The 24,005-nt window shown below is 42.4% G+C and overlaps 1 protein-coding gene across 1 annotated transcript in view; it reads left to right on the top strand.

The window, feature by feature from the left end:
• Positions 1–21,705, top strand: part of LOC124136281 (serine/threonine-protein kinase TBK1-like) — a 28,551-nt gene extending 6,846 nt beyond the window's left edge. The window contains exons 4-19 of the mRNA XM_046502154.2: positions 177–306; positions 1,710–1,800; positions 3,410–3,500; positions 3,991–4,148; positions 4,510–4,620; positions 7,492–7,671; positions 8,576–8,781; positions 9,684–9,834; positions 11,275–11,512; positions 13,401–13,510; positions 15,141–15,257; positions 15,390–15,488; positions 17,580–17,676; positions 18,062–18,240; positions 18,474–18,545; positions 20,184–21,705. Coding sequence (XP_046358110.1) covers positions 177–306; positions 1,710–1,800; positions 3,410–3,500; positions 3,991–4,148; positions 4,510–4,620; positions 7,492–7,671; positions 8,576–8,781; positions 9,684–9,834; positions 11,275–11,512; positions 13,401–13,510; positions 15,141–15,257; positions 15,390–15,488; positions 17,580–17,676; positions 18,062–18,240; positions 18,474–18,545; positions 20,184–20,235 — 2,082 coding nt within the window. The 3' untranslated portion in view covers positions 20,236–21,705. The remainder of the gene's footprint in view (positions 1–176; positions 307–1,709; positions 1,801–3,409; positions 3,501–3,990; positions 4,149–4,509; positions 4,621–7,491; positions 7,672–8,575; positions 8,782–9,683; positions 9,835–11,274; positions 11,513–13,400; positions 13,511–15,140; positions 15,258–15,389; positions 15,489–17,579; positions 17,677–18,061; positions 18,241–18,473; positions 18,546–20,183) is intronic.
• The last annotated feature ends 2,300 nt before the right edge of the window (positions 21,706–24,005 follow it).

Below are 24,005 nucleotides of genomic sequence, written 5' to 3'. Positions count from 1 at the left end.
ATTGACCGTGTACCTGCACTGTATTGACTGTGTACCTGCACTGTATTGACTGTGTACCTGCACTGTATTGACTGTTTACCTGTATCTGATTGACTGTGTACCTGCACTGTATTGACTGTGTACCTGCACTGTATTGACTGTGTACCTGCACTGTATTGAGTACACCTGTGTTCCAGCAAACCTCCTACCAGAAGGTGCTAGTGATGGAGCTCTGCCCACATGGGAGTCTCTTCACGCTGCTGGAGGAACCAGATAATGGCTTTGGGCTTTCAGAAGAGGAATTCCTGCTGGTGCTGATGCATGTCTGTGAGTCAACTTCCTAGACCACAATCTAACCCAGCATAGACAGGGTGCTGAAACATGTCTATTTCAGATTCTCACCCATCATAGACTTGGAGCTGAAACAGGCTAATAAGTCAGAATCTCACCCAGCATAGACTTGGAGCTGAAACAGGCTAATAAGTCAGAATCTCATCCATCATAGACTTGGAGCTGAAACAGGCCAATAAGTCAGATCTCATCCATCATAGACTTGGAGCTGAAACAGGCCAATAAGTCAGAATCTCACCCAGCATAGACTCGGAGCTGAAACAGGCCAATAAGTCAGATCTCATCCATCATAGACTTGGAGCTGAAACAGGCCAATAAGTCAGAATCTAATCCAGCATAGACTTGGAGCTGAAACAGGCCAATAAGTCAGAATCTCACCCGGCATTGACTCGGAGCTGAAACAGGCCAATAAGTCAGAATCTCACCCAGCATAGACAGGGTCCTGAAACATGACTGTAACTCAGAATCTCACCCAGCATAGACAGGGTGCTGAAACATGTCTGTAGGTCACCTTGTGAGAGCAAGGACAGGGTCCTGAAACATGTCTGTAGGTCACCTTGTGAGAGCATGGACAGGGTCCTGAAACATGTCTGTAGGTCACCTTGTGAGAGCATGGACAGAGTGCTGAAACATGTCTGTAGGTCACCTTGTGAGAGCATGGACAGGGTCCTGAAACATGTCTGTAGGTCACCTTGTGAGAGCATGGACAGGGTCCTGAAACATGTCTGTAGGTCACCTTGTGAGAGCATGGATAGGGTCCTGAAACATGTCTGTAGGTCACCTTGTGAGAGCATGGACAGGGTCCTGAAACATGTCTGTAGGTCACCTTGTGAGAGCATGGACAAGGTGCTGAAACATGTCTGTAGGTCGCCTTGTGAGAGCAAGGACAGGGTGCTGAAACATGTCTGTAGGTCACCTTGTGAGAGCATGGACAGAGTGCTGAAACATGTCTGTAGGTCACCTTGTGAGAGCATGGACAAGGTGCTGAAACATGTCTGTAGGTCGCCTTGTGAGAGCAAGGACAGGGTGCTGAAACATGTCTGTAGGTCGCCTTGTGAGAGCATGGACATCACTAATGTTGGACAGGGTGACAATGGACTGGTTTCAGATATCCGTCAGTCAATAAGAGTACACAAGGCATGAAACTAATGATTACTGTGTCTCTCCCAACACTTGCATACTTTTGTCACAAGTAGATTTTGCAAATTGTTCTATTTGTAAGTGTTATTTATAAAAAGAAATTATGCAAAACATTTACCAGCATGCAATGTCTTCTTTCCTTCAGACTGAGTGCACTGTAGAATTGTCAATAAGATGTTGGTTTACCATGTGTGTGTGTGTCAGTAGCAGGGAGTGATGGTTGTGGTGTAATTCTGCAGCTCTGGGCATGAAGCACCTGCGGGACCTGGATGTGGTGCACAGAGACATAAAACCAGGGAACATCCTCAGGCACATCGGAGAAGACGGCAGGTGAGACCCCAGGCTGTAGTGGGTGTCACCACTGTCTGACACCCCTACACAGTTAGCTCTACACTCTCAGTCACCATGGCTACTGGACCATGTGGACTGTGATCTCATCTGGATAGTCTTAGAGTAATGCCTACCCAATGTTGTCAAATAACTGGATAACAACACTGTTTGTATTCATATTATGCACTGAACAAAAGAAATGTACTGTTCAGAATGTCCACTCTTAGCAACATATGTCTCGCAAGACAGTTTTTGTATCGATGTCATGACGATACATCAGTGCCTAGCCATGTTATCAGGTCTGTGTTGCTATGGTGCAAAAAGGAAATGAAAAATAAAGGATCAGGATGTCGACTAGTAGTGGTGCATCGGTGGAACACAATTTTGTACTTCTCGATACAAGTATTGATCACAATCACACACGAAGCAAAAAGTTCTTCCCTTAAATGTATTCTTTAATAAATGTTACACCAAACACTAATTACCAGTTCAAATGAGTAGTGAAAACATAAATATTTTCATCCATTGCTCCATACTTAACACCGCCAACTGTAAATCGTTAGTGTGCCAGGTATTTGGCCATCCTGTATATGAAAAAGATGGCTTATGCACCACAGATGGGGCACACATAAGTATCGTGATACGTTTTGGATCGTTAGTAAGGTATTGTGATACATATTCAATCACACATTTGATGCCCACTTTAATGTGGACAGTTCTTGGTGCTTTTGTCTCATGCAAGTAATACTTTCTGAATGTGACGTCAAACCTTTACGATTCAATTCCCAAACCAAAACATTAGGGCTTCGGCCATGTTTTTATTGGATGACTTTCAAAATACTACTTGCCAGCTTGATTGTGTATTAAAGCCTACATTATAATAGAAATGCCTCGGTCGGATGAAGCCAGAAACAAGGCAGTGGTACTTCCCGGACAGTAGCTCTTCCCGACCTGCTAGTGATCCTACTCCCATGTTGTGGTCACTGGAGCAGAAACCTCTCTCGCGGAATAAGATAAGCTTGAGATTTACCGGCTATTGTTTGCAAACATCGGCCTGGTGCTTTAAGAATGTTTGGCAAATAGAAAGTCAATTATGTATAATTTGTGTAAGTCAGTTAGGAGGTTAGCTTGTGCTCTGTCACATGACCAATCCATATTGTAGTAAGCTTATGTTCGGATCTAGTTTGAAAGCAGCCTTCAGTGTTAGTGCTCAGTGTAGGAAGAGTCACATCAAGGTGCCTATATTAGCATACAGGGTTTTACCTTGACTTACTAAAGTTTGGGTCCAGGGGACCAGTAATAATTAATTTTAAGGGTCCTTGCAGGCAACATGAGTGTCCTGTAAAGTAATGAAATGGTGTAGTGTTCTGTACATTTACTGTACAGTATATTTTTTTCTGCGTCCATTCTTTACATTTGGGCATGCTGGATGCACATTTGTGCATTGCGTAAAGGACTTAGCATTGGACACTGGTTTCTTGACACCATCTTTGACAGATATTGATGATTACGAGGTCTTTAAAGGAATCTTTTGTGAAGGAAAATCTTGTTTTATTATTTCAATGTTTGTAGTTTTCGGGGTTGTAATGTTAACAGTGTTTGCCGGCAGATCCATTTACAAGCTGACGGACTTCGGTGCAGCACGAGAACTTCACGATGAGGAGCGGTTCACTTCACTGTATGGGACAGAGGAATACCTGGTACAGTGAGGCACACATACTGCAGCATCATCAACAGTGATGCAGTTGTAGTGGCACTTTCCTTTAAGAGTCGGGCCGTTCGGGTAGCCTATTAGTTAAAGCGTTCGCTCACCACGCTGAAGACCTGGGTTCGATTCCCGACATGGGTACAATGTGTGAAGCTCATTTCTTGTGTCCCCCGCCGTGACATAAACCCATACTCACTCACTCTTTTTAAGAGTCAAATTCGAGCGCATAACTAGTACAGACATGTGGAAATTACGATGTTCTAAGATGAAGAACTTTATGTGTATGGCAAATGTATTTAAAACACTTTTTCAATACTATTAAGGATATCTTTTGGTAGGTGCAAATTGTTTTGTATCAGGAGTCTTTTACTTATTTGTTTTTAGTCAATCTGTCTGCAATAAGAAGCAGCATTCCTACAGAGTTAGATATCCAACAAAAGTTAATTAACACTAATGAATGTGACTTGCTTCCTGTTGTCTAGCACCCGGATATGTACGAGAGAGCAGTGCTGAGACGAGGATCTGGACAGAAGTTCTTTAGCACTGTTGACCTGTGGAGCCTGGGAGTGACCCTGTACCACACGGCCACCGGCAGCCTCCCCTTCAGGCCCTTCGGGGGACGTCGCAACAGGGAGACAATGTAATCTTCTGACTTAATCTGGGGCACAGGTTCAATTCCCCACATGGGTACAATATGTGATGCCGATTTCTGGTGTCCCTCACCGTGATATTGCTGAAAGTAGCAGAAAACAATACTCACTCTCTACAGGCTGCTGTGGTATTGCTGACCACAGCATAAGATGAACACAACATGTTGACTGTGAATCCTGGTTTGTACCTCTCATGATGTTGTTGCATCTACTCTGTGTCCTTTACTGAAGAAATTGATATTTTTTGTGGCTCATATTTATGCCTTCAATTCATGTAGAGACACGTTCACACAGATGGCCATGGTTGAGTAGACAAGGAACTGGTGCTCCATTCCTGTGTTCTGTCCCCAGGTACCAGATTACTACGAAGAAGGAATATGGTGTGATATCTGGGGTACAGCGGTGTGAGGGCGGACCGATCGACTGGAACCGAGAACTCCCACAGACGTCACGACTTACAAAGTGAGTCATGATCATATACTAGGGACAATAAGAAACTTTGCATACGAATAAGTAAAATATTAAAGGAAATCTGTCCAAAAACATTGATAGTCATTGCCACATATACAAACAATGAATAATCAGTAAATAATCACTTGTTTCAGCTTGGATAGAAAGGTTTAAAGTGTTTGAGAAGTTTGGCTGGTAAAATGCTTTGAAAAATATTAATTATTTTTATCAAAGCCGTGTCTGTTTTCCAGATATTCATGATGAACTCAGTGTGGGTTGTCATCTGTGTGTACCAGGGGTCCGGAAAATTTATAATCCCAATCGGACATTTGCATTTAGGCCACGCCCCCTTCAAATAGCGTATTTTAGTACGACTTTTCACACACATTACAAGTTTACGTATTCATAATAGGATGAATTATGAATTGTTTCAATTTAAATTGTTTAATTCACCGGACAATTAATAACAAATAATATCATTTTAGATTTACATGGAAAACATACGTTTGTTTCTGTTATAATAACGATCTGTTAACGTAGTGAACGGTCTAATTAATATTCATGAGTTATATTCATGAGTCTGCTCAAGTGTACGCGTTGTAACATTTGGATCGAGACTATTATCCCATATTTGGTTATCACGTGACCTCACGGGATATTTCTTTTTTTATACTAAAGATTTTTTTAAAAACAAGACAGATAATTTAATCACAAATACTAAAATATCGTTGATAGCAATAGTTATTTGAATACTTTTTTCATCTGTACTTATTTATTGACCATAAAAAAAATTGGATATCGATCGTCCGAGAAAGCAAAATGGCGGTCAATCAAGATTCAATTTACGACTAGCTACTGAAAACAATAAAATCTGCAAATCCTCATTGTATGTCAACCAAGTGAAAGTCGTTAGCCACGACTTACAAAATGATCGTCCAGACTTTGAGGGTTTGGCAGATCCGCTCGACTGATCTGCATCGGTTGACTGGCTGTCGTCACGCTTTCGCTTCTTGTCTGAGGTTACGTATCGTAGCATTGTGAGGATAATGAGGTACATCGATGATGCAAGGTATTAATGTACAGTTGTAAACACCTTTCACTCAAATTAACAAGATGTTCTCAGTAATTAATCCTCGATTAATCAGTGTCAACTCAGTTTATTGTCTATTACAGTGATTGACCGATTGGACTATCATGTAGGTACGATGTATTTACAGCAATCAAAACAAACAAAGCTTGTCAGTGTAGTTAATCTTCATTGTGTTGCAACTGCAGACAGAAACTGCTCAGTCCTAACTGTTGATCATGTCCGGTCAAAATTTAAGAATGTCCGGACAATACTTTTTAAAATGTCCGGTAAGCAATATTTTAAAACGTTTCGAGATTCCCAATCGGACATGTCCGGCGCATATGACGGTTTCCGGACCCCTGGTGTGTACATGTACCTCTGGGATTGGGACTTATCTGGGTAGCAGACATGTCAGCTGTGGTTGTCTTAACCAGTTAGTTGATATTGCAGTATTAAGATGGTTAACGACCCTATGGCAGAAGTATTATGAGTAAATTTCTTATGGTGCACATGTCCTGCCATTAATCACCTCGTCCACCTGGTCATTTTTATTTCACATGAAAATTCCATGATTTGTATCGAACCTGCAACCTCACATATCATGTTAAGTTTTGTCACCCACTGTTTTCCCACTGAGCCATCAGGGCAGCTGATGAAAGTTTGTTCAATTTTACATATCATGACTAAAGTTGTGTTCATGCTGCATGTGGTTTTTCTCTCGCATGCTTTGATAGAATTCCTTTATACCGCCACACACTGTATTGTTTCACTGTAAGGTATCTATATTATTTTACTTATTTTCTTTCTTGTATTTCTTGCATTTAGATAGTTCATTAGTTGGATATTCATCCCTCTGGGCTTTTCCCTCACTTTCGGGGGCACGGGTGGCCCAGTCGTCTTAGGCGCAGCGATTCGCTGTGCAGTGTTGCGTCCCTTGGACACACCAGAAACCTATGATTGTGGGTTTGAATCCCGTTTTGCCCCAATTATGTTTCTAGGTTTGTCAGCACCATACCCGTGCTCGTGGGTTTCACCGAAGTGGTAAACGTCTGAAACCTGCATCACTTCGGGCTTACCTCTCAAGCTGACACACCGTGATATAACTGGAATACTGTTAAAAGCGGCGTTAAGCCCAACTCACTCCCTCACTCCCTCACTTTTGGATTTACATTTTCAACCAAAACCTCAGTGTTGTGTTTTATCCGTAACTTAATAGATTGCCAGGTAGAAGTATAGGTGTTCAGGATATATGCACATATCACTTCATACATGGTTCTCTTTAATACAAACCATTGGTAAAGAGCTTTCTAGTGTATCAGTACTACTTCATTTATCATGTATTTAATTCTATTGATCTGTCAATATTCAAACATAGTGGCCGAGTGCAAGCTTGACTCCTGAGAGTTTCTAGGGCTTCGGCCCTGCCCCAACCTGAAGCACATGTAACACATAGGGTGTCTCTAGGGGCAAGTGACTTTGTTCAAACTATATCTCTGTTCACCCAGCAGCAAGTGGGTACCTTGTAAGATGTGATGGTAATTTGACTGTTAATGTTCTAGTGCCTCATAGTGCAATGCATACTCCCCAGGGAGCTGAGAATGACAATCAAGTGCACACTGATCCATTGACTGGGGTAATACTGGTGTCATGCACTTGTGTATAGAATGTAGTGCATTGTAAGTACTCGTCATTATTACTGTTAGGGAAGACTTGATTATTATTGTTATTATTATTATTTATCTATTGAGGTCATGCTGTGATCAACTGCAATGACTGTGTAGTTTGACCAGTGATTACATGACTCCTGGTTTCAGTGGTCTGAAGCTGTTGATGACACCGGTTCTAGCGGCTCTGCTGGAGCGGAACCCCGAGAGAACCATGCTGTTTGAGAAGTTCTTCCATGAGTCTGCAACGATATCCTCCAAGCTGAGCACGGACATCTTCTGTCCTGCCCTGTGTGCCAGCATCCGGGTGTTCCTGGACAGATCTGATGTGTGAGTTGTCCATCATCCAGGGGTAGTCCTTGGTTCACTGCCAGCGTATGAATGCAATAGGTTGTTAGTTGTTTAACACCCAACTCACCAATATTCCAGTATGTGATGGCATCCTGAAAATAATCGAAACTGGACCAGACAATCCAGTGATTGATAAATGAACAATGATGCATGCTATCAACGAAGTCACTGAACCTGACCACCCGATCTTCCGACCAACATTAGTTCCTGGGGACCAATGTTAACCCGAAATTACCCACTGGGGCCTCTCTAGTGGGTGGGTAGAGCTCCTGGTATAGATTGTTGCTACTGGTGAGTTGCACAGCTTAATGAGTTCTTCGTATAATTAGGAAAACCTCAATAATGCTCCTTTTATCATGTATTCCACCGCATTGAATTATAGAACATTGCGAGTGAACAATTTCGACACAACCCCTGTTCAGAAGAAATGTTGGTATTATTTCCATTACTAGAATAACATATGGTTTCTATCTAATTTCACATTTCTATTTTCAAATCAACTCCAGATGACATATCTATTGTATTAAACAGAATGTGATCAGATGCTCGCAGACCAGACAATCCAGTGATTGATAATGTGAACAAAGATCCACACTGTTGTGGTACGATGACACGCTATCAACCATTTCACTGAGCCTGACCACCTGATCCATTTGGTCGCGTCTTATGACCAGCATTAATTGCTGGAAACCAATTTTAACCCGGAATATCCAAAGGGTATAGTGTTGAAAATAGTATCTGTAAACATGATATTTAGATAAGAGACCTAACGCTGGGGAAACATGTGATACCCTGTTGTCATTGGCTACTCAGTACAAATTGGACATCACAAAATACAAATGTCATTGAAAGTTTTCATACGTATGTATATGTTCCTTTAAAGTTATTCAAAGCTCCAAGAGAAGATTGCAGAGCAGACGGACATTCCGGCGAGTGACCAGCTGATCCTGTATGATGGCCAGGAGTTGACCTCTCTAGTTGACCACATTGCCCCGGTCCACACATACCCCCTTGACATCTCCCCAAGTCACCCCCTCATCGTCTACAACAAGTCAGATGACCATCTCTGTTACTGCAAGCCAGCTAAGGGTAAATATCATATACCTATCAATGATGTGAGGCATTTTGCATGTGTGATAAAGCCAACATGGAGCCAACTCGTATTACATCCCCTGCCGGGTTGATATTGCTTATCAATACATATTGATCAATATCAGCCCGGGTGGTAAGAAATGGGAGTTAAGACCTGCACAGCTAGCTTTCCCATGACAATGACTTTAAAACAAGGTCAAAATGTTTTCCATTTACTTGCAAATAGATACATTTTACAATTTGATGTCATGGTATATGATAAAAAGAGTATTATATGGCAGTTTTCATATCATACCCCTTATCAAACCTTGTCCCCCATGTCAGGTCTTCTGACTGATAAAATCAAGGGATGGCTGCTAGAAATGTGTATGCTGCACTCTCATTCTTGATTAGTAGTTGATTTCAAGGTCATGAGCGAGAGAAACACCGCGTCAAGTTAGGGATGAAGGTGATGACATCACTATTGAAATAAGGTGTTTTCTGGCGAATGGGTCCTGGGTATTTATGAACATAATCTGGAGATATAATCTACTGGATACTCAAGGTTGTGCTGTTCTGAGACATCAGAAGTAGGTTGTCCTTAGAGGCTGTCTTACCAACAAACTGGAAGACATCAGGTATAGAAATTAGCACTAGTTGCCAAACTGCCCTATAGTAAATTGACTGTTTGCAATTTTTAAGGGCTTTGCTATATGTTATCATCATAAGGACTAGTGGACTAAAGATGTTGTTTCTACTGCTGAGACATGCAAGCATGCATCCATCCATCCAACCAACCATACATACGTACGTACGCACGCACGCACGCACGCACGCACGCACGCACGCACGCACGCACGCACACACACACACACGCAGAGATGCACGCACTGTATTAGCTGCCATTTGCTATGTTGCAGGCTCCTTCCCCAACCTCCAGAGCACAGGTTACCTGGATGTAGATGCCAGCATGGCCAAGAAATGCAGCATTGTGGTGTGTTCTAAAACCCGCGCTGTTGAGACGCTGCTGTCACGGAGCTGCCAGATGCACGTCGCTGTCAGACAGTATAGGTGAGGATTCCAGCCGTCTTTCATCTGTGGCCTCAGTACTCAGTGGTCACCAGAGTTGTTGGGTTTGAATATCACTTCTCTAGGGAAGTGGATCCTGCTGCCCTGATGGTGTGGAGCAAGGATCCGGAATAATTTTGGTCACGCCCACCTCATTTTTCTCAGTTACTGTTGGACGTTCATGTATGAATAAAAATTATAACAAAAATAAAATCATGGGTCACTTTCATAACATTAACCATATTTTCTTGAGTATAGTGCACACTTTTTTCCATTAAACACACCACAATGAGTTTTCCCTGACGCAAACTAAAGACATTACCATGAGCACCCAACACTGGAAATACCATGTCATCAAATCCATACTGAATTAACCAATTTAATCCTGTTATTACACTATCTGGTTATAAAAAGTGTTCATTGTATATATGGACTTACATTTGTAACCTATTTCATGAAATTTTTCAAACTGTTTGCATTCAATATTGTTTTACATTAATTTGGGTGAAACTGTGTGTGTTTCCTTATCCTAGTTGGAGTATTTGTCCTACTATTGACCTCTGGTCCAGGCTTGATCTCTTGCAGGCCACAGTCATTGATGGGTTCTGGTCAATTCATGTTCCCGAGGCCAAGGAGTTAACTGACTGTAAGAGTTGATTTTCGTGGCTCGATCGCAGTGTCACCAGTGGCTATTACGAGTGAAGTTATTGCCATGTCCCTCCTATTGACCACTTGCATTTGCTTCAAACAAAATGATGGCTCCCATTCAATACGATCGATAATCAAGGTCTATATTGTAATAAAACAGGTCTTACCTCACATAGTGCATCAAGTTACTAGAACGCCTTGATTTAAAATATGAAAAGATTTGGAAAATATCTGTCGACACCAGGTTGACAGGATACATGCTTTGCAAATCCTGCAGTCGACTGAAATCTGCATGTTGAAATCCATGTTGTCTACAAACCAGATGTCTAGTTCTTCAGGGGGCATGGGTGGCCCAGTCATCTAAACTAGCTGTGATGCGCTGTGCAGAGTTTTGTCCCTTGGGCACGCCAGAAACCTATGATTGTGGGTTCGAATCCCGGTTCGCCACGATTATGTTTCTAGGTTTGTCAGCACCATACCCGTGCTTGTGGGTTTCTCCGAAGAGGTAAACATCTGAGACCTGCATCACTTTGGGCTTCCCACTTCCCACATTAAGCTGACATGCCGTGATATAACTGTAATACTGTTAAAAGCGGCATTAAACCCAACTCACTCAGTCACTCTAGTTCTTTATGCGATTTTGATTGGCCTATGCATAGACTTGTTAGTCCCGCCAGACCAACTTCGGCAAGGGTGGTAACTTTTTAGTCAGTTAACTCCCTTGCCTCGGGAAGATGTGTCAGTATGACTTTTAAAAGCTCTTGAAGTTACGTTGTCTTGGTTGTTTGTTTCCAGACAGTCTTTGTACAACCGAATTAACACAGTGACCAACATCATGAACAAACTGCTCCCCTTCTGCCTAGCCACACAACAGTGGCATGAGAACTTCTTACGGCTACAGAACCAACAACTGCGTGTGCTGCAGCTACTCCTCAACACCAGTGTGGGTGGCAGCAACATCCAGACTCTACTGAGTCAGGTGCAGGAGACACTCCGGACCTCACAGGCCAAATGTCAGTCTGGGGCTCTCAAGGTGAGGCTAAATGTCAGTCTGGGGCTCTCAAGGTGAGGCTAAATATCAGCCTGGGGCTCTCAAAGTGAGGGTAAATGTCAGTCTGGGGCTCTCAAGGTGAGGCTAAATGTCAGTCTGGGGCTCTCAAGGTGAGGCTAAATATCAGCCTGGGGCTCTCAAAGTGAGGGTAAATGTCAGTCTGGGGCTCTCAAGGTGAGGCTAAATGTCAGTCTGGGGCTCTCAAGGTGAGGCTAAATATCAGCCTGGGGCTCTCAAAGTGAGGGTAAATGTCAGTCTGGGGCTCTCAAGGTGAGGCTAAATGTCAGTCTGGGGCTCTCAAGGTGAGGCTAAATATCAGCCTGGGGCTCTCAAAGTGAGGGTAAATATCAGTCTGGGGCTCTCAATGTGAGCGTGAATGTCAGACTGGGGCTCTCAAGGTGAGCGTGAATGTCAGACTGGGGCTCTCAAGGTGAGCGTGAATGTCAGACTGGTGCTCTCAAGGTGAGGGGTAAATGTCAGTCTGGTGCTCTGAGGGTAAATGTCAGTCTGGGGCTCTCTAGGTGAGGGTAAATGTCAGTCTGGGGCTCTCAAGGTGAGGGTAAATGTCTGTCTGGTGCTCTGAGGGTAAATGTCAGTCTGGGGCTCTCAGGGTGAGGGTAAATGTCAGTCTGGGGCTCTCAGGGTAAATGTCAGTCTGGGGCTCTCAAGGTGAGGGTAAATGTCAGTCTGGTGCTCTGAGGGTAAATGTCAGTCTGGGGCTCTCAAGGTGAGGGTAAATGTCAGTCTAGGGCTCTCAAGGTGAGGGTAAATGTCAGTCTGGTGCTCTCAAGGTGAGGGTAAATGTCAGTCTGGGGCTCTCAAGGTGAGGGTAAATGTCAGTCTGGTGCTCTGAGGGTAAATGTCAGTCTGGGGCTCTCAAGGTGAGGGTAAATGTCAGTCTGGGGCTCTCAAGGTGAGGGTAAATGTCAGTCTGGTGCTCTGAGGGTAAATGTCAGTCTGGTGCCCTGAGGGTAAATGTCAGTCTGGGGCTTTCAAGGTGAGGGTAAATGTCAGTCTGGTGCTCTGAGGGTAAATGTCAGTCTGGGGCTCTCAAGGTGAGGGTAAATGTCAGTCTGGGGCTCTCAAGGTGAGGGTAAATGTCAGTCTGGTGCTCTCAAGGTGAGGGTAAATGTCAGTCTGGGGCTCTCAAGGTGAGGGTAAATGTCAGTCTGGTGCTCTGAGGGTAAATGTCAGTCTGGGGCTCTCAAGGTGAGGGTAAATGTCAGTCTGGGGCTCTCAAGGTGAGGGTAAATGTCAGTCTGGTGCTCTGAGGGTAAATGTCAGTCTGGTGCCCTGAGGGTAAATGTCAGTCTAGGGCTTTCAAGGTGAGGGTAAATGTCAGTCTGGGGCTCTTAAGGTGAGGGTAAATGTCAGTCTGGTGCTCTGAGGGTAAATGTCAGTCTGGGGCTCTCAAGGTGAGGGTAAATGTCAGTCTGGTGCTCTGAGGGTAAATGTCAGTCTGGTGCTCTGAGGGTAAATGTCAGTCTAGGGCTTTCAAGGTGAGGGTAAATGTCAGTCTGGGGCTCTTAAGGTGAGGGTAAATGTCAGTCTGGTGCTCTCAAGGTGAGGGTAAATGTCAGTCTGGGGCTCTCAAGGTGAGGGTAAATGTCAGTCTGGTGCTCTGAGGGTAAATGTCAGTCTGGGGCTCTCAAGGTGAGGGTAAATGTCAGTCTGGTGCTCTGAGGGTATATGTCAGTCTGGTGCTCTCAGGGTGAGTAATAAGTAACTTGGTCATCCTGGTACACTCACTTGCGGTATCGACTGTATGAACTGTGATGGATATCTGAATTTAGTTACCAGGTGTGTCCAAGGAATAGTTTCCTAAATAGCATTGAAAAATTGTTTTGAGTAACTGAAAAACACCTTCCAGGTGCAGCAGACGCTGGACCAGGCCAAGAAGGGACTTGGCTCCGTGGAGGAGCTGCACCAGAAAGTGAAGAGCTGGAAACAGGATGAGAAGACCTTGAAGGAGGAGAGATGGTAGGTGGACAGTAATGGTAGTAATGGTAGATAGGTGTATGTGCGAGAAGGTTTAGATGAGTAGGTGACAAATGAGGAAAGGGACGAGGAGGAATAGATAAGTGAGGAGATGGTTGATGAGGAAAGGGAAGAGGAGGAATAGATAAGTGAGGAGATGGTTGATGAGGAAAGGGAAGAGGAGGAATAGATAAGTGAGGAGATGGTTGATGAGGAAAGGGAAGAGGAGAAATAGATAAGTGAGGAGATGGTTGATGAGGAAAGGGAAGAGGAGGAATAGATACGTGAGGAGATGGCTGATGAGGAGATGGTTGATGAGGAAAGGGAAGAGGAGGAATAGATAAGTGAGGAGATGGTTGATGAGGAAAGGGAAGAGGAGGAATAGATACGTGAGGAGATGGCTGATGAGGAGATGGTTGATGAGGAAAGGGAAGAGGAGGAATAGATACGTGAGGAGATGGTTGATGAGGAAAGGGAAGAGAAGGAATAGATAAGTGAGGAGATGTTGATGAGGAAAGGGAAGAGGAGGAATAGATACATGAGGAGATGGTTGATGAGGAAAGGGAAGAGGAGGAATAGATACGTGAGGAGATGGTTGATGAGGTAAGGGAAGAGGAGGAATAGATACGTGAGGATATTGTTGATGAGGAAAGGGAAGAGAAGGAATAGAAACGTGAGGAGACGGTTGATGAGGTAACGGAAGTGGAAGAATAGGTACATGAGGAGATGGTTGATGAGGAATAGGAAGAGGAGGAATAGATAGGTGAGGAGATGGTTGATGAGGTGATTGGAAAACAGCTAAAAACAATCATTTTTAACAGTCATGTAATTTGTTTAAATACAAAGAGGGTTTGATCAGATTAGGCGGCAAATTTTTTTTATGTAGTTCTCTGTGAAACTTATTGATTTCAAGCTTATGAGTAAGAGACATTCTCTGTCCCTCCTATTGACCAATCCACTTCACATATTACTTGTATTTCCTTCAAATATAATGGCATCACCCTGTGAAGACGATCTTATAGATAATGAAGAGATCTATGTTGTGTAGGTCTTCAGCAACCCATGCTTGCCGTAAAAGGCGACTATGCTTGTCGTAAGAGGCGAAGAACGTGATCTGGCGGTCAGACTTGCTGACTTGGTTGATGTATGTCATCAATCCAAATTGCGTGGATTGATGCTCATGATGTCAGTCACTGGATTGTCTGGTCCAGACTTGATTATTTACAGACCGCCGTCATGTAGCTGGAATATTGCTGAAAGTGCCGTTAAACAACAACCAACTATGTTGTAATAAACCTGGGCTTCGCGAAGTGTGTCTAATCAACTGAGCACCTTGATTTAAAACATAAAAAGATTTGGAAAATATCTGTTGACTCTAAGTTGTCAGTACACATGCTTTGCAAATGAACCAATATTTGCACGAGAGTTTACGGACCCGATGTTGATTTTGTTATGTGATTTTGATTGGACTATGTATAAACTTGTTAGTCCAGCCAAAATATAACTTTATAGTTCGGCAAGGGTGGAAACTAGACTTTTACAGTCAGTTAGCTCCCTTGCCTCAGGAAGATGAATTCTCACTACACCCACAAATCTGGAGGTGCATGTTTACCCCATGGTGTGTGTTGTGCAGGTTGGCCAGGATCCAGGTGGTCAGCAGCAAGACCAAGGCCATCCTGTACAAGTTCAAGGAGGACAAGGCCAAGAGAGTCCTCAACTTCAACGAGGAACAGATCCACCATTTTGAAAGGTGGGAAGCACATATTTCTTCTTTTATGTTCACTAACCATACTAGCAGAGTCAGAGTGATTGCTGCTCTTTGCCAGTTAGCGACAGCATTTATATATTTAAAATTACACCTTTCTCCCTGTCGTATTTCCAGATCCAGCCTGCATGAGATGTGCTCTAAAGCCAAGTCTATATTTGAAACTGTGGATGAGAGAGTAAAATTACAGGCGGGGGCGTACAAGCAGTGGTACAGGTACGGCAATAATGGCTTTATAAATATTTCTGACCTAACCGAAACAATTTTGCATCAATTCATTTTCAACAAGACAATTATAGCATAAATAATGAATAAGAGACAATAAAGATGTGATTACTGATGGTAAAAATGATTGTTTGTGAAGAAGCTCATAAAAAATAATCCAGCAGCAAAACATGGGTACCCGGCAGGAGGTGAAGCTTCTGTGATTGTTAACTCTTAACATTATGCATTTGATCTGCAGAAGTTGTATTTTTCCAAGGGGGAATAAATCTCTTACCCTGCCACAAGCAATGGTAGAGCGTCTGCCCGGAGAGCGGAAGGTCCGGGGTTCGATCCCTGACCACGTCATACCAAAAGACGTTAAAAGATGGTACTTGTTGTTACCCTGTCTGGCGCTCGGCATTATGGGGCTCAAACAAGGACTGGTTGGCTCGGAGTCAGTATACTGTGTCAGAGTGGGGTATTCATGTTAAACTGCGGCATGGTATCTCAGTGAGCTAGCACTATAAATCGGCATCAGTCCGGACTAGTACAAGCAGCCACACACACACGTGCATGCACGTCGCTATATAAGTGCAATAATCTTGGACGCGACGTTGAACCCCATTTCACCTCACCTAGTGCTGCAGCATGTTGTTATTGTTGCAGCTTGGCCTAGTGCTACAGCATGTTGTTATTGTTGCAGCTTGGCCTAGTGCTACAGCATGTTGTTATTGTTGCTGCTAGGTCTAGTGCTACAGCATGTTGTTATTGTTGCAGCTTGGCCTAGTGCTACAGCATGTTGTTATTGTTGCTGCTAGGTCTAGTGCTGCAGCATGTTGTTATTGTTGCAGCTTGGTCTAGTGCTGCAGCATGTTGTTATTGTTGCTGCTAGGTCTAGTGCTGCAGCATGTTGTTATTGTTGCAGCTTGGCCTAGTGCTGCAGCATGTTATTGTTGCTGCTAGGTCTAGTGCTGCAGCATGTTGTTATTGTTGCAGCTTGGTCTAGTGCTGCAGCATGTTGTTATTGTTGCAGCTTGGTCTTGTGCTGCAGCATGTTGTTATTGTTGCAGCTTGGTTTAATGCTGCAGTGTGTTGTTACTGTTGCTGCTAGGTCTAATGCTGCAGCATGTTGTTATTGTTACAGCTTGGTCTAATGCTGCAGCATGTTGTTATTTTTGCAGCTTGGTCTAATGCTGCAGCATGTTGTTATTGTTGCTGCTAGGGCTAATGCTGCAGCATGTTGTTATTGTTGCAGCTTGGTCTAATGCTGCAGCATGTTGTTATTGTTGCAGCTTGGTCTAATGCTGCAGCATGTTGTTATTGTTGCTGCTAGGGCTAATGCTGCAGCATGTGGTTATTGTTACAGCTTGGTCTAATGCTGCAGTGTTTTGTTACTGTTGCAGCTAGGTCTAGATCTGCAGCATGTTGTTATTGTTGCAGCTTGGTCTAATGCTGCAGCATGTTGTTATTGTTGCAGCTTGGTCTAATGCTGCAGCATGTTGTTATTGTTGCAGCTTGGTCTAATGCTGCAGCATCTGTTTATTGTTACAGCTTGGTCTAATGCTGCAGTGTGTTGTAACTGTGGCAGCTTGGTCTAGTGCTGCAGCATGATGTTATTGTTGCAGGTTGGTCTAATGCTGCAGCATGTTGTTATTGTTACAGCTTGGTCTAATGCTGCAGCATGTTGTTACTGTTGCAGCTTGGTCTAATGCTGCAGCATGTTGTTACTGTTGCTGCTTGGTCTAGTGCTGCAGCATGTGGTTATTGTTGCAGCTTGGTCTAGTGCTGCAGCATGTTGTTATTGTTGCAGCTTGGTCTAATGCTGCAGCATGTGGTTATTGTTGCAGCTTGGTCTAATGCTGCAGCATGTTGTTATTGTTGCAGCTTCGTCTAGTGCTGCAGCATGTGGTTATTGTTGCAGCTTGGTCTAATGCTGCAACATGTGGTTATTGTTGCAGCTTGGTCTAATGCTGCAGCATGTGGTTATTGTTGCAGCTTGGTCTAATGCTGCAGCATGTTGTTATTGTTGCAGCTTGGTCTAGTGCTGCAGTATGTTATTGTTGCAGCTTGGTCTAATTCTGCAGCGTGTTGTTACTGTTGCAGCTGTGCCTGTGAGTGTTGGCGGCAGTGTCAGGTGCTGGAGATAAGGCTGAAGAACCTGTTTGATCAGCAGTCTCACTTTGTGGAGAGTCTCAGCTTGGTGAGTTCACTTGATTGCAATATTACTGATATGTTCTCATGTCATAATGACGTCACCCGTTGTGTAGACAGCTAGACACTGCTTATCATCAGATGACTGATCCTGAATTCACAAATTATTAGACCATTGACCATGAATTCACTCATTCTGATCACTAATGAAGAAATTCTAGCTGGTCATTTAGTTACCTTATAGTTCCCTAAACATGAGATGTTCATCTGTGGATGACTAAGAAGTTGAAACAAGATATCTAGAAACACCATTAGGGAACTTTAAGAATGTAAACTGACAAAAAATGACAGAGATTTTAATTAGAATACTGATCACTTAATTCTGAAATTGCTAAGTTGCCATGTTGATGTCCACACAAATGCCTTCTCTCCAGTTCTGTCACAAGTACCAGCAGATTGTGGAGGACCGTCTGAAGCGCATCGAGCAGGACTCAGGTGTGGCGGACCTCAGCCTGGCAGAGTACGACAATATTGTCAAAGTGGACGACCTCACAGTGGAGGTCACCAAGGAGACCCCATCCAGGAAGGAGGTGACCGGAGACTTCCTGGAAATGTGAGTACCATGGTGGAATGTCAACTGTCACTTTGAAACTGCTTTAGTTGTCAGATTTACTAACCAGTGAACTGAATTTTTACAAAAATTAAAATATAAATATAAATTCACACTTTATTAGCATGTTTGTTTGTTTGTTTGTTGTTGAACTCAATTATTATCCGTAATGTAAATAACATAATAACATAATAAATGTTATCAATTAAAGTTGAAATATTAGTGTTTTGTTTCAGGATAAAAACCTCCAGGTCTTCATTAGAAGAAGTGATGTTGCTCGTGCATGAAAACACAAGTCTTCTCCATAGGTGGGTAGTCTCTGTAGTGGCATGTTTAGTGGTGGTGTTTTCGTATCAAATAAAATTCCTATGATTTTCTTTTAGGCTTTAAAAAATAAAAGAATTGGTTCTCAGGCAATAACTTTTGAAAATATAGAGCGGACAGTGTATTTTTTTGTTGTTGTTTCTTTTTGTTGCTTGTTCAAACTACATAGTATGTATCCGAAGAAACAGTTGTGTACCATCAACCTGGGAAAGGGCATGCCTATATTAACAAGCATACAAACTCCATTGCCACCATGACCAGAACACAAGATGCTCAGTAAAGCAGTGTGCATGTAAAGGGACTGCATTCTTTATTGGATCGCTTTTTTTTAAAGTGTATTGATTATTTATTTTTTGGGGGGGTGGGGATGGAAATAAAAACGAAATGTGCGGCAGACTTTATGATGATGCGAACGGTGCTTGAGAACCAAGACTATTATTATTTTTAGCCTTAAGTTGCTATTTATGTGCAGTGTTTCATCTCACATACTTTCATTGTATCTTGAATTGGTTGATTCAAAGTTTAGAACCAAGTTGTATACCTGCTATAATATTTAATAGAATATAAAAAGTAGAACTTTTGCCTTGTGACAATGTACAGTTTAAGATGTATCCTCAAATAAGACTTTCCACTCACTTTAACACTGAGTTGTGCAGACATACACCAGCCAGTCTATACTGTTAGATAAACAACCTTCCTTGTCAGCTACAGCCATACATGCATCTATACTTTATAAAACACTGAGTTGTGCAGACATACACCAGCCAGTCTATACTGTTAGATAAACAACCTTCCTTGTCAGCTACAGCCATACATGCATCTATACTTTATAAAACACTGAGTTGTGCAGACATACACCAGCCAGTCTATACTGTTAGATAAACAACCTTCCTTGTCAGCTACAGCCATACATGCATCTATACTTTATAAAACACTGAGTTGTGCAGACATACACCAGCCAGTCTATACTGTTAGATAAACAACCTTCCTTGTCAGCTACAGCCATACATGCATCTATACTTTATAAAACACTGAGTTACCCTTTCATGGAGCTTCCTACTTATGAACAACAATATGTCGGATGTAGCTTTGCTCTTTGGTAATCTCATCAACAGGGTGTCGCAAAGACGTTGAGACACAGTTCAAGCTAGCTAGTATTAGCAACTCGCAGTAATTTCATGGTGCCAAATTGTCCAGATTTACAGTACATGGTACATGTTTGTTTGTTTGTTTGTTGTTTAACACCGCACTCAGCAATATTCCAGCTGTATGACTGCAGCCTGTGTTAATAATCGAGTCTGGACCAGACAATCCAGTGATTGATATCATGACCATCAATCCACACAATTGGGATCAATGACATACATCAACCAAATCAGCGAGCCTGACCACCCGATCCCGTTAGTCGCCTCTTACGACAAGCATAGTCGCCTTTTACGACAAGAATGGGTTTCTGAAGACCTATTCTACCCCGATCTTCACGGGTCACATGGTACATCTGGTGTCTTGTTAGGCCAGTGGCTTTATATGATATATGCCTGTTCACCCAGTAGAATGTGATTGGAGTGAAGTGACATTTTTCATCTACTCTAGCTAACGTTCAACTACTTTTTCCTTGACAGCTTCAACGGCCTTGGCGTGGACACAGCCTGGCAGCAGCCAGACGTCACATGACCTACTGACCAGTACCTAGCTGTTGTATATCTCCCCACTAGATGTCCCCGATATATGTCCTACCTTAGTGTCAAAGCAAGGGGCTGTACCTACACTCCATACGTTTGTGTTTTAACTCAGCAAGGCAATAGTCAGTCTGCCCTACATGAACCTAACTTTGTAGTAACAGGATCACGTGAGTTGATTCAACAGTATGAATGAATATCTGCATGAAGGATAATATCAAGTTTTGGTGTACGAATCTGAAAGATATACTGTTGGTGTGATATGTCATACATGATACTGGTACATGGTCTCTGATTTGTCTGATCATTATCTGATTTGGTCTATACTTGAAATACCGGTATTTATGACTAAAGTTATGATTAAAGAGGGGAAATTGACTTATCTGAGAAGAAACTTTGGAACCATTGCCTCTCACAGGACATTTAGTTCAAGACAACCATGAGTTTCACAAATCAATGTTCGCCACAACGTCGACACAATGTTCAACACAACGGTACTAAACTGTAGTGTATTCTGAATCCTTTGGCACATTAATTAGAAATGACAAGATATTGCCTGTAGGGAGGTATACCGTGTACAGAATATATTGTGTTAACTCTGACCTGTAGATATGTGGAGGTGACTGGCGTCGGTCTGGCGTCATGTGTGTGAATACATGGAGTTGTACATATACTGTTCCTCATAAACTTGAAAATGTTTCTGCCACCAGTGCCATTATATGGAGATGTTTGTGTGACCTAACAGGGATGTTGTTTAGTAGGAGAGTTATCTCCCCGCCTTGAAGAGGATTGTTTCCTTCTGTATATCGTGTAGTGTTTGATTGAACCTCATCTTCCCGAGGCAAGGGAGTTAACTGATTATAAAAGTCCTGTTTCCTTGTTGAAGTTATATTTGGTTGGACTATGCATGTAAGGCCCAAATATTGTATCATGGAGTCATATTTTGGTTGGACTAATGAGTCCATGCATGTAAGACCCGTTTTATTCCAAAATAGATATTGATCATCAATCAGATTGTCTTCACTGAGCGACACCATCTTATTTGAAGCAAATGCAAGGTGGATTGGTCAATAGAATAGTCATAGAAGGGACATAACTCGTAATAGTCACTGGTGGCGCTACGATCAATCCCAGAAAATCTAGGCTAGGGTGGAAACTGGAATTTTGCAGTCAGTTAACTCCCTTACCTCAGGAAGATGATTGAACCTAAATGTAGTACAGGACCGGAGGCACAAACCTCATGGCACATGTTTGAGTCTTGTTCTGATGTTTTTAGTTGATGTGTTTTTATTCATTCAAGCATGATGCTAATTACGGGCTTTCCCTATTAATGGATATTTTATTTCATCATGCAATCAGTTGGCAGGGTTTTACCTAGACTTTGAAAAGTGGGGTCAAGGAGACCTCCAATAATAAATCTTTCGGGTCCTTGCAGGCAATATGAGGTTCCTGTAAAGTAATGAAATGGTGTGGTTTACTGTATGTTTTGATAATTACTTCAGTGCCAGGAATGAATCCATAATGATGTGGAAAGTGGTCATGGTTGATGAACGCCCATAACTGCACTTGATGCACTGTAGGTAGTCTGTCATACAGACCTTGAAACAAAAATATTTAATGCAGCCCATGCAAGTCTATCATAGTGGGTTGTGTCAGTTTCTGAAAATGAAGACAGTCGCTGGGCTCCATTGAATTATACCTTATTAAGATAATTTAACAACGTTTTTTTTTTATATAAAATATTCTTTTTCTGCACCCATTCTCAACAATTGTGTGTACTGGTCGCATAATTGTGCGTCACATAAATCCCTGATTTGTCATTCCCCTACATTTAGTAGTACTTGTTCTCATGAATCATTTTGGTTAAGAGGCCTTTCAGGCTATGAAGCCAGTTTCTGATCCAAATAAGAAATGTTATAGCGACCATCAGCGATCATTACACACAAAGATGTGGGTATATTGGCCGATACACTGAAGAGAGGGTTAGGTACCTAGATTTTACCCCTCTGGAGGCAAGTCAACATTTTTATACCTTTTATGTGTAAACCCAACATCTATAACAGTCTGTGCCTAAACTTCAACTAGCCTGACATTGTCACTTGTATCAGTTTTCTGTAGATTTTAGTGTTAATATGTAGACTATTATAAGCTTTGTGTATTTGGCCAAGCACAATTTTGGACTTGGCTTCAGATAGTGGTTGAAGTTGCAAACTGCTATAATTGAAAAGAAAGAAAGGAGTGTCGGCCACCTACAGATTAAGGAAATGAAATAGATAGTGAGATAGGACTGGTGTGGATACGAAACTACCCCTTGAATACGAAACTGCCCTCTCTGCGTTGGGAATGCCTTTACAGCAGCCATCTTGGTTTGCTTTAGGAAGGCAGTTGAGTGACAACCTGTTTGAGTGCAGTAAGTTTCTTGTGTTGACTGAATACAAGTGTACATAGGAAGAGTCTCTGACTGTCTATTTTAACATCTGGTGTATACAAACTTCTGTTCCTGACTGTGCCATGTGTTTGGACTTCAACCTACACCAACCTTGTCAGCTGGCTGATGAGCTGGGCTTGGCCATATGGGCAAGGTGTTCTCCAGAGGTAGTCCCTGGTTTGGATCCCAGTCTGGAAATGAATACATTGTGATATTAACCTTCCTGCCACAATGATATTTTTCTCTTTGAAAGAAGTTAATGATATGGTGCGCTAAAGTTCTCGTGATTTTGTTGGTAGTGATAATGATGTTTGTGAACTTAAGTACAGTACTCAGTTTGTGAGACCTGCATGTTTTGTTTTGGTTATTTTGTTTGTTGTTTAACATGGCACTCAGCAATATTCCAGCTATATGACGGTGGTCTGTAAATAATCGAGTCTGGACCAGACAACCCAGTGATTGACATCATGAGCATCAATCCACGCATTTGGGATACGATGACATGCATCAACCAAGTCAGCGAGTCTGACCCATCTGATCCCGTTAGTCGCCTCTTTCGACAATCATCGGTTGCTGGAGACCTATTCTACCCCAGATCTTCATGGGTCCAGAGAGACCTGTATGTGCATGTGCACACTGTAGTGGGTGGGTTGTTTTGAAGTGCCTCCAAATAATTATTGTGAATTGTATACTGGAGGAAGGATGTAAGGGAACCAATAGAAATATTTTGAAATTCTGTACTATTTCTTTTGTTAACAGTAAAGGTTTGACAGAGTATAACGTCAGTGTTGATGGTGAGTTTGATGCATTGCCAGTGAACTCCGGCCATCTTCAGTGCATGCAATACCCCATGCTCATCACATCTGTCCTTTATGGTGTTCCCTAATTTTGTTCCATCAGTATATCCTGACATCCTGAGTGTCTTGCTGTTGGCTGTTACTACAGTGTGTCTTCCCAGGGTGGAATACATTGATGTTGCTTGACTGGAGTTTGATGACATGAACACTCCAGTATCATAACAACTGTCTTACAATTACATGTGTCTTGTTACTTGGTTTTCAGATCTGCAGACCAAAAATGTAACACATTTAGAATAATAATCAATTTTTCATAACAGACATTTTTCTTTCCAACTCATTGAAATGACAATCAATTTTTTATCTTATTTTTTTTTCATTTTGACCTCTATTTTGTTTGGGAAATAAAATGTGTGAAGCATGTCATGTAAACATTGTAGGTCAGGGCCTTCTATATTATGGTAGATGACTAATGTACATGATTGTATAGTTATATCCACAAAATGTACTCGACCAATAAACTTTATACAACAGTACCGC

This window comes from Haliotis rufescens, unplaced genomic scaffold (assembly GCF_023055435.1).
Source record: "Haliotis rufescens isolate VD_foot unplaced genomic scaffold, xgHalRufe1.0.p SCAF_22, whole genome shotgun sequence".
Classification (NCBI taxonomy): domain Eukaryota; kingdom Metazoa; phylum Mollusca; class Gastropoda; order Lepetellida; family Haliotidae; genus Haliotis; species Haliotis rufescens.
This window is presented reverse-complemented; position numbering and strand designations above follow the sequence as displayed.